Below are 11,440 nucleotides of genomic sequence, written 5' to 3'. Positions count from 1 at the left end.
AGACAAACGTAAACAGTGGTTCCCATACGTTGATAAAAAGTAGCTAGATACCGGTAATTGATAAAGGATGTCACCTGAAAACTGCAGCAAATTCCAGAATAATTCAGATTATTCCAAAAAATAAAATCTGTATTGACATACTTTATTTTAAAATATAGCATGTCAGTTTTAAGTTCACAATAATTACCATTTAAAACATTTTTATTGTAAATGTTTTATTTTGGGGCGCTTAACTTTTTTTGATTATTTCATAATTGGATCATGTTACCATGGTAAATTGATTGCTTTCTATCAACAGATAATTGGAAGTAATGCAATTGTGATGTATCAATGTATGGATGTTCTAGAAGTCAACAAGAATGAAAAGCAAAGTTCTCTCTCGATCACATCAAACATTTCACAAACAAAAAAGTCTGCTAAAGACATGGAAGAGTCTAGAACCTTAACCAAATTTCAAACGGAGAAGACTACTGGTGCCATGGCCTGCAACATTTTCAATGAGCTACGCCTGGAAGGGAAACTCTGCGATGTGGTCATCAAAGTCAAGGGAGTTGAGTTCAGTGCCCACAAGACTATCCTGTGTGGATGCAGCTCGTATTTCCGGTGAGAGGCTTGTCTGTTGTGTGATTGTACCATAAACATGCGAACAAAAATCACTTTAACATTCTAAATATCAATTGACATAGATGAAGAATGGAGACTTCAGTCTCAATCTATGCCCATGAGAGAGTACCAACACTAGGCCAGTTTCACAACACAATTGATTAATCACAATTTGTCTTCATAGACACATCTTCAATTATTTCTGGCCTATGGTTAATGTTTAATCAAAAGAGTTTCATAGAACAGAGACATGTATCCAACTTTGGACAGTTACATTTTTTGAGAATTGTTTTTCCTTATTCTGGGTCTGTGATGTGTGAAACTGTCCCTCAGTGAGTTGTCAATGTTTTGCCTATTTCCCCCGCAGGGCTCTGTTCACCAGTGGCTGGAACCCCTGCGAGAAACGTGTGTACACCATCCCAGGTGTATCTCCTGAGATGATGAGGATGCTCATCGAGTACGCCTACACCCGGACCGTCCCAGTCACGGCAGACAACGTGGAGCTGCTCCTAGAGGCGGCCGACCAGTTCTCCATCCTGGGCATCGTGAAGGCCTGCTGCCACTTCCTGGAGACCCAGCTGTGTCTGGAAAATTGCATCGGCATCTGCAAGTTCGCCGACTTCTACTCCTGCCCGGAGCTGCAGCGCCGAGCCTTCGTCTTCATCCTGCACCACTTTGAGGAAATCGTCTGCTACTCCCAGGAGTTCCTGGAGCTGTCTCTGGCCCAGCTCTGCGACCTCATTGAGAAGGACGACCTGAACGTGAGGCAGGAGAACGCTGTGTTTGAGGCCATCCTGCGCTGGATCGCCCACGCTCCTGCCAGCCGAAGGCACTGGATCTCTGTGCTACTACCAAAGGTGACGGTCCACTTATAAAACAGTCACTGATCAAAGACCTACTTTTTTGTTATCATAGAGCTACTGGGCAACTATGGTGCTAATGACAACCAAGCGAAATTGGTTTAATAATATTTGAGAAAGCATTATGTTAGACAAGAAGCGTGTTTGCTTAGTCTTCCCTACCTCTATCTGGTTTGCTTTGAGTGTTTTTCAACTGTATGAAATCCCTTACATTTAATTATGTCCATCTAGGTGCGAATGGCTTTGATGAATGCTGACTACTTCATAAACCATGTGAGGAACAACTCCCTGGTGAAAGACAGCGATGAATGCAAACCCATCATCCTCAACGCCTTGAAGGCCTTATACGAACTCAACATGCACGGCCCCTCCATTTCCAGCAACCCGCTGAGGCGACCTCGTCTGCCCTACGCCATCCTACTGGCTATCGGCGGCTGGAGTGGAGGTAACCCAACCAATTTAATCGAAGCATATGACACGAGGGCTGACTGTTGGGTGACCGTAGCGCAGGAAGAGAGACCACGGGCATACCACGGTGCTGCGTACCTCAACGGCTTCGTCTACTGCTTAGGCGGCTTTGACAGCGTGGACTACTTCAACAGTGTCCGCAAGTTCAACCCCGTCACGCGCATCTGGCACCAGGTGGCACCCATGCACTCGCGGCGCTGCTACGTCAGTGTGACAGTACTGGACGGCTGCATTTACGCCATAGGCGGCTTCGATGGCTACGGGCGTCTTACAAGTGTGGAGCGCTACGAGCCTGAGACAAACCAGTGGACCCTGGTAGCGCCGATGCATGAGAAAAGGAGCGATGCCAGTGCCACCACACTGCATGGCAAGGTAGGCAGAAGTTGAAGGGGAATAGATAAGTGAAGCCTGCCAACACTCATGTTGCAGTTCAAACGAGTAATTGGTATGAAAGCTAAAACGGTAAAAGAAAACTAGACTACTAGACTGCACCTTACAAGTAAAAAAGAACAGTTGTGATGTGTCAATCCTGTGGGGTTCTCTGGCGTTCAGGTGTACGTCTGTGGAGGCTTCAATGGGACTGAGTGCTTGTTCAATGCAGAGAGTTACTGTCCCAAGACCAACCAATGGACCCTGATTGCCCCTATGAGGAGTCGCCGCAGTGGGGTCGGCGTCATTGCATACAAGGAGCAGCTCTATGCAGTAAGTTATACATTCAACGAGTCAGAGCAGAACTTCTAGTCAGAACAAACTAAGTAGTCATATCTGGTGGACTAACACTTTTGTCATGTGATTTGGTCTGTACAATCAAAACACAAGTCCAGGGGTGTGCAGGTGCTTTACTCGTGGTACAATTAAAATGGAAGACATTCAGAATTGAGGATAAAACAAATTGCAGTAACTACCTGGAGCACTGAGACGGCCTTTGGAGACGATGGTGCTCAGCTCCTCAGTGAGATTGATTGCTGTGTAAAACTACCAGTCTGGAATAGATGGAGACATCAATAGTCTCAGGCTGTAAAGCAAGTTACATTTTGACAGTACAGCTTGAATATAAGCAGCTGTTCTTTCATGAAGCTTTTCTTTACTTTACATTTAATGTAACGTTTATAATTAATGGATATGTGGTTAATTAAACATACAGATTGTCTCTAGCTTCTATTTCTTTCTCACAACATTTGAAATCCAATTAGCCTCAGACTCACAAGAATGTGCTACCCTAGGTTGGAGGCTTTGACGGTGCCAACCGTCTGAAGACCGCAGCGGTCTACAACCCACTGGACAACACCTGGCGCGCCTTGCCCACCATGTTCAACCCGCGCAGCAACTTTGGCATCGCGGTGGTGGATGACCTGCTCTTCGTGGTGGGCGGCTTCAATGGTTTCAACACCACCTACAACGTGGAGTGCTACGACGAAAAGACGGACGAGTGGTATGAGGCCCACGACATGCCCACTTTCCGCAGTGCCCTCGGTTGCTGCGTCGTGCCCGGCCTGCCCAACGTGGCACAGTATGCTGCCCCCCGCGACTCCCCAATGTTGCTCGCTGAGGAATGGAACACACCTTCCTCCAAGACCAGGCTGGCCTCAAACCTATAGACAAGTACATCCTTCCCATTCCCCACTCTAAGACTAGAAGAAAATAGAGAATATTTTGCTAAGGAAATAAATATATTATGATGAAACTGTTTGGAGTAAAACATTTCAGTTGATTGTTTGCATTATACATCTGACATACCAAAATAAAACATTCAGCATCTTCACAGACAACAGATATATGCCGCCTAATTATATGAAATATATTTTTTATTGGAAATGACTGTATACTCAGAGCTCGTTGTGCATTTTAAGCGAGAACACACAAAGCTAAATATGTCCTTTACAATTTCAAACTACTGTACAAGAATGAGACCAGAAGGAATATGGCTTCTGGACACTTACAATACACACAAACTCAGATTCCCTCTGCATTGATGGAACAGGAATAACTACTGATGGGGGATTCACTGCTTTGGACTTGGCAACCCATTCACCACGATAAAGGACTTTCAGTATTAAATCAAAAACATCTCAACTAGGGACATTTACAATCAACACCGACATACTATACTATTCTGAATCTAACTATCCATGGTGTGCATTCATGAATTTACATGGTAGAACATAATGATTATGAGGATCTGAATCAACAGAACACTGGCTTGTTTTACATGAAACATGATTGTGAGGTACTGTAAATAAAATGGTGTTAAGGAATGTAAGTCACTACATAAAATACTGTGCCTCGAGCCACAATGAGTTACAAAGGTTACGTTTTTGACAATATTAATACACAGCAGGAAATACACACAATTACCTGAAAATATTCACAATGCACCGACTGAGTAAATACATAATTACAGCTTTTCCATTTCCAGACAAGTTTCCAGATAAAAGTTATTAAACCACCAGATTACAACATCACGTCTTGAAGAACATTTCACAGGTCAGTATTGTAAACACAATGGAATGCTAATAAAAAGTGTCCGACCCTGGTTTCAGGTTAATGAACGAGCCAAATAATGACTGACAGACATTTCATTGAAGACTATTTGAGTGTGTCATTAAACTTTCCTGTGCAAGTGGGGTAGGTATGTTACCCCAGCAGCTATAATCTGCCTTCCTGTGAGGTAGTGGAGTGGGGCTTGTTATTTCTAGATAGAATGACTTGCGGGTTACGCTTTGGCATTGGGGGAATTATAAAGTGAAATGTAGCCTAAGGTCTTCAGTTGACCACTTTTATAAGCGGGCAAAGCAGATAGGCCTACTCAAGTGCAATTAACTGTGCTTTAGGAATGTCACAATTGAATGGAATGGAGAAATGAGTGCTCTCATCGACTCCTGAGAAAATATTCATGTTAAGTTACTGTAGATATAATTTGGGCCAAGTTACAGAGGACACTTGTGCCCTTGAAAATAATGATCGTGCTCCACCTTCTATATTTTATAGCTATCTTTTGACAACATAAACAAAAACTAAACCGGATCCAATGGGAGGTAAAAAATTTATTGAGACGTTCCAAAATGAAGTGATTTTTGCTCCTCTCCTATGAGTCCCTATCCAACATTCAAATGGTACATAACATATTGAACTATCATAACACATATGTAGTGCAAAACAAAGCCATGGAGGAAACAGGCCGAAGATTGTAATGAAGCAAGCAAAAGGAGTAACCTAAAACTGAAAGGAGTAGCCTGTCTATACAATGCAACCAATACATGTACATTAAAGCAAATCTTTGAAAACCTTATGCTTTGTGTGGGCTGTAGCATCTCACTAAAGCCAGTACATAAAGGTGGTCATGGGAACCATCCCAGTGTCAAATGGAATGTCAGTCTAAGGTCGAGTTCCTGCCCGACTAGAAGCGAAAGTGTTGCATTGAATCACCCAATAGTTCCGCGCCACGTCATCGACTGTGCAGTCGGGCATCAGATTGCTATAACATATGATGTGGTTAGCAGATATGTTAAATACCTATTCAGTAGTTGTAAGATCTGGCATGCGTCTGTAATTTAGTTGGACAGGAACTCTCATTTACAAGCTAGAATGGAGCATTGCTAGCCTGGTCCCAGATTCATTTGTGCTCTTGCCAACTCCATTGCTGTCATTGCATTGACAATGAGTGACAGGGAGTTGGCATGATAGCACAAACAGGCTGACACTAGAGCATTGCTGCGTCTAGACTCTAAAGCAGTGTTTGCCAAACTCGGTCCTGCACATTTTGTTTTTTGCCCTAGCACTACACCACAGGAGGTTGGTGGCATCTTAATTAGGGAGGACGGGCTCGTGGTAAAGGCTGGAGCGGTATTAGTGGAATGGTGTCAAATAACTCAAATACAAGGTTTCCATGTGTTTGATGCCATTCCATTTTCTCCGTTCCATCCATTATTATGACCATCTCAGCAGCCTCCACTGCACAACTGATTCAAATAATCAACTCGTCATCAAGCTTTGATTATTTGAATCAGCTGTGTAGTGCTAGGGCAAAAAACAAAATGTGCACCCTTGGGTTCCTCAGGACCGAGTTTGGGAAACACTTCTCTAAAGCATTTATTAAGAGAGGATTAAGAGAAGGCATATTTAAGTAAGGCCAAAAGCATCCATAAATAATATATTTTTTACATGGCGTACCGTTCCATTGTCTGGTCCTTTTATTCTATGCACATTGTCACATACAACTGTCACAGACTCTCTCTTTCTCCAAACCTGAGCCAGTACATCCCCTTACCAACAAAAATGTATAAACAACCAACAAAGTGTGGCAATATGAACAAACTGCATATTAGACGGGAGGGCCAGTACTGAACGGAGAATGTGAAATGGACACTGAAATGCTGCCCCTTGTGGGAGGATGGAATGGAGTTCAGCACTCGATCTGTGACTGCAGCTGCCTGCGCAGGGTGAGCGTGCGGCGGTGGAGCTGCTGCATCTGCTGCATGCGGTCCCGCTGCCGCGCCAGGTTCTGGGGCATAGGGTAGCGCTGGCAGCCGTACAGGAAGCGGTAGGGGATGCGTACGTGGCAAGCGGTGGCGCGGCAGCGCGGCTGGGGCATGGGCGGCAGCAGCATCCAGCGTTTCCGCTCAGCGCAGTAGCGGTAGGCCTCCTTGCGGTACTGCTTGTCCACGTCGTCGCTGTTCTTCCAGCCGCCGATCACGAACACGTCCTCGCCCAGGTAGCAGATGGCGGTGCCCTCGATGCTGGTGACCTCAGGCGGCAGGCTCTCCAGGATGTCGTCTGAGATGCGAGCACTGATCTTCTGCTTTGCGGTCTCGTCCTGCACGGCATAGCTCTTGGGGCAGCAGGAGGCTGTGTGGTAGAAGTTGGTGGGCGCCACCGCCATCTGGAACGCACAGTAGTTGTCGATGAGCGGCAGGGAATCCACCTCCTGCCACTGGTGGCTCTCTGTGTCGTAGCGCGTGGTCACAGTCTTCAGCCCGTCCTCGTTGTCCGTGTCCACGGGCGTGCGCGCCGTCACGTACACGTAGCGGTCCTCCACGCTCACCGCCTTCACGTCGCGCAGGATCTTGGGCGCTGACTCCAGGTTGTGCCACTTGTCCTGCTCGGGCTCGTACACACTCACGTCCTTGAAGCCCGGGCTGAAGTTGCCGTGGCCGCCGATGCTATACAGGATGTTCTTGATGCAGGTGAGGCCGAAGGAGTGCTTACGTGTGGTCAGGTTACTCACCTGTTCCCAGGTGTTGCGATTGGGGTTGTAACGCTCCACGGTCTTGGCGAAGCCCGGTTCCATGGAGCCCGCTACGTAGACGTGGGAGTCCGTGGTGGCGATGGCGTGGCCGTCCAGGTGGTTGTGGATGTGGGGCAAGTTGACCCAGCGGTCCTCGTACACAAAGTAGCCCACGCACTCGCTCAGGTAGTCGCCGCCCTCAGACACCCCGCCCACCACCATGATCACGTCCATGTTCTGTCCGAAGCGCGGCTGGAAGGCCACCATGTACGACGCCCAGAACTCTAGGTCGACTGACTTGAGGTTCTCAAAGCGAATGGCGTGGCCCTCCACGGCCTCGGACACCAGCTGCAGGCAGGTGGCGTTGTTGGCCACCAGGGGCTCCTTCTTGACCACCTGGGTCAAGTAGGTGGGCATGATCTGGGGAAGCCGTAGGAGACGGAACAGCTCCTCAAAGTACTTCTCCCGCTCCTCTGCGTTGCGCTGTACCCATTTGACGATAGCGTCGAAGAGCACCTCCTCCGAGTCCACGGTGATCTCGGCGTCGGACAGCCAGTCTCGCACCAGGTGGAAGGGGAGCGTGTAGAATTCTTCATCCTGGATGACCTTGTGGAAGTTGCGTCTGATCATGTCAGCAGCACGCAGGGCCAGCTGGTCCAGGGTGTACATGTGAGCCAGGCTGTGCACCGCTACGCAGTTAGCCAGGCTCAGCTTCTTCTTCAGGAACTCACCGCAAAAGTCCTTCAGCTGCACCAGCAGGAACCTGAAACAGTCAATGTTCTAATGAAGCATCACATTTATTCAACCTTTATCAACATAGCACTCAGACTACCAGTAGTGGTTAGAGCCATATCAATGTACATCAATGTATATGGCACTGGTAGTGGTTATACATGTTTTATTTAAATAAAATCATAATAGCCTACATATAGACCTGTAATAGAACATTGCAATTGCCAAAGCTTAGAAACTAGAGTTTTCCCCAAACCAACGCATCCCACCACTTTTTCTGTTCTGCTTTTCTGTCCTGCACCTGCAACGTAGCCTACATTGCACCCAATACATATGAAAGGGGGTTGGGGAAAGTGTCTGTTCCGGGTTTGACAAAATATCTAGCTATGTTTGCTTGTTAGGGCACAAATTGAACAACGATTAAAGTACAGCTTTAGGCATTCACTGTAATAGGAAAACTGTCTGTTAACAGTAGACCACAAATTGCGGTTGCCTATTTTGGCAACTACTTTTAGCTATACAAACAGTAAGTTAGTGCTACCAAATAGATAGCCAACTAGTGCATACTGTGAGACGAATTACCTGTCAGCTAGTTCCAATACTTCGTGAACGTTGGCGGTGCTCACTCGTATTTCACCAGTGTACATGAACTGTATGACGCTTTCCACTGTCTCTGGGTCGGGCCCCGTTTCGGAGCTCCATTCTTTCATATCCACCCGCCCGGACAGCGACTCAGAAAATTGCCCCCCCAGTAGCGGGGTGAAATAGTCCGTAGAAGCAGCCAGAACCGAACGGTGGGCCGTGAATTCGCAACTTTGTACCCTTTCGCTGGCTGCCCCGCTACTGAAGGCCAACGTCACATCGCAGAACAACCCGGTCTTCCTCTGCTCATTCTGCCGACGAGACAGCTCTGAGCAGTGGGTTGAAGCTGTAAACTCTTCGGCCTCCTCTGAATCCCCATCCCCAGCGAGTGCAGTGGGTGGGCTACTTCTGTTCGAATCCTCCGGGTTCGGGGCTGTGGCTGCCATATCGGCAGAATTAGGTTTAAACCGTAAAACAATGTTATGCAAAAGCCTGGGAAAGCAGTCGCACACACATACAACACAAGTAAACAAACACTCCAATAAGGACATGCGTAGTTGATGGCAAGCGGTATAGTCCTTTCAAGACAACTGGGAACTCCGCAAAAAACGATGTCAGATCATGACGTCAGTCATCTTCAGGTCGGAGCTCTAGTGGTGCATTCAAGACAACTGGGAACTCGAATAAAACGAGGTAAAATCTTTTCCGTGTTGGATGACTGTTCAAAAAAACAATCCTAGTCGGAGCTCGTTTTTTCCGAGTTCCCAGTTGTCGTAAATGCACTGAAGTAGCATGTCGGAGATTTCGGAGTTCCACGTTCTCAGTTGTTTTAACACCGCATACGACTTGAGATGAAGTTGCAGGTGTTGGGTCAACATGGGCGTGTTTGAGGGGATCAATTTCAGGCAGTCGATGATAATATACTGAACAGAAATATATTAACAAATATATAAACACAACAAATGTTGGTCCCATGTTTCATGAGCTGAAATAAAAGATCCCATACATTTTCCATACGCACAAAAAGCTTATTTCTCTCAAATGTTGTGCACAAATTTGTTTACATCGCTGTCAGTGAGCATTTCTCCTTTGCCAAGATAATCCATCCACCTGACAGGTGAGGCATATCAAGAAGCTGATTGAACAACATGATCATACGGCCTCCCGGTCTATGGCACTGCAACGCAGTGCTTGAGGTGTCACTACAGACCCGGGTTAGATCCCAGGCTGTGTCGTGACCGGGAGTCCCACAGGGCGGCGCACAATTGGCCCAGCGTCGTCCAGGTTAGTGGAGGGTTTGGCCGGGGGGGGCTTTACTTGGCTCATAGCGTTCTAGCGACTCCTTGTGGTGGGCCGGGCGCCTGCAGGCTGACTTTGGTCGTCAGTTGAACAGTGTTTCCTCCGACAGCTGGCTTCCAGGTTAAGCTGTTGCCAGAGAATTTAATGTTCATTTCATAAGCCATAACCCGCCTCCAACGTCGTTTTAGAGAATTTGGCAGTATGTCCAACCGGCCTCACAATCGCAGACCACATGTAACCACGCCAGCGCATCACCTCCACATCCGGCTTCTTAACCTGCGGGATCATCTGAGAATAGCCACCCAGACAGCTGATGAAACTGTGGGTTTGCACAACCAAATAATTAATGCACAAACTGTCCGAAACCGCCTCAGGGATGCTCATCTGCGTGTCCGTTGTCCTCACCAGTATCTTGACCTGACTGCAGTTTGGCGTTGTAACTGACTTCCATGGGCAAATAATAATATAATAATATGCCATTTAGCAGACGCTTTTATCCAAAGCGACTTACAGTCATGCGTGCATACATTTTTTTTGTGTATGGGTGGTCCCGGGGATCGAACCCACTACCTTGGCGTTACAAGCGCCGTGCTCTACCAGTTGAGCTACAGAGGACCACACAAATGCTCACCTTCAATTGCCACTGGCGCGCTGGAGAAGTGTGCTCTTCAGGGATGAATCAACTGTACCGGGCAGATGGCAGACAGCCTGTATGGCATCGTGTGGGTGAGCGGTTTGCTGATGTCAACGTTGTGAACAGAGTGCCTCATGGTGGCGGTGGGGTTATGGTATGGGCAGGCATAAGCTACGGACATTGAACACAACTGCATTTTATCGATGGCAATTTGAATGAATAGAGATACCGTGACAAGATCCTGAGGCCCATTCTCGTGCCATTCATCCACCGCCATCTCCTTATGTATCAGCATGATAATGCACAGCCCCATGTCGCAAGGATCTGTACACAATTCCTGGAAGCTGAAAATGTCCCCGTTTTTATTTATTTAACCTTTATTTAACTAGGCAAGTCAGTTAATAACTAATTTTGATTTAGTTCTTCCATGGCCTGCATACTCACCAGACATGTCACCCATTGAGCATGTTTGGAATGCTCTGGATCAACGTGTACGACAGCGTATTCCAGTTCCCGCCAATATCCAGTAACTTCGCACAGCCATTGAAGAGGAGTGGGACAACATTCCACAGGCCACAATAAACAGCCTGATCAACTCTATGCGAAGGAGATGTGTCCCATTGCATGAGGCAAATGGTGGTCACACTAGATACTGACTGGTTTTCTGATCCATGCCCCTACATTTTCTTAAAGGTATCTGTGACCAACAGATCCGTATTTGTATTCCCACTCATGTGAAATCCATAGATTAGGGCCTAATTAATTTATTTCAATTTACTGATTTCCTTATATGAACTGTAACTCAGTAAAAATCTTTGAAATTGTTGCATGTTGCGTTTATATTTTTGTTCAGTGTAGAATATAATTCAGAATTTCAATACAATCAAGCATCAGTCGGCATTTTTGTAGGCAATTTTGACTTTGTGGCTGTGGAATCTGACATTGTCATTATGGAAGCTAATGCAAACCCAGCGGATGAGGTGCTTGTTACTAGCGCTAATGTTTCCATATACAACACCACAGCAAAAAATATTAAAG

The 11,440-nt window shown here is 46.6% G+C and overlaps 2 protein-coding genes across 2 annotated transcripts; one reads left to right on the top strand and one right to left on the bottom strand.

Annotated features, from left to right (window-relative positions):
* Positions 1-334: 334 nt before the first annotated feature.
* LOC311131694 (kelch-like protein 10) lies at positions 335-3,529 on the top strand (the record flags this gene model as incomplete). Its single annotated transcript, XM_084164803.1, has 5 exons — positions 335-603; positions 971-1,460; positions 1,695-2,303; positions 2,484-2,633; positions 3,155-3,529. 5 exons carry the CDS (start codon positions 335-337, stop codon positions 3,527-3,529), a joined length of 1,893 nt encoding a protein of 630 aa, XP_084020929.1.
* A 177-nt stretch (positions 3,530-3,706) lies between these two features.
* LOC311131614 (kelch-like protein 11) lies at positions 3,707-9,044 on the bottom strand. Its single transcript, XM_084164682.1, has 2 exons — positions 8,470-9,044; positions 3,707-7,918 (listed from the first exon to the last, which is right to left on the bottom strand). The coding sequence occupies exons 1-2, from the start codon at positions 9,018-9,020 to the stop codon at positions 6,334-6,336; spliced, it is 2,136 nt and encodes a 711-aa protein (XP_084020808.1). The 5' UTR covers positions 9,021-9,044; the 3' UTR covers positions 3,707-6,333.
* Between the last annotated feature and the right edge of the window lie 2,396 nt (positions 9,045-11,440).

Source organism: Coregonus lavaretus (assembly GCF_964263955.1).
Source record: "Coregonus lavaretus genome assembly, chromosome: 1".
NCBI lineage: Eukaryota > Metazoa > Chordata > Actinopteri > Salmoniformes > Salmonidae > Coregonus > Coregonus lavaretus.
The sequence above is the reverse complement of the archived record's forward strand: the minus strand, read 5'-3'. Positions and strand labels throughout refer to the sequence as shown.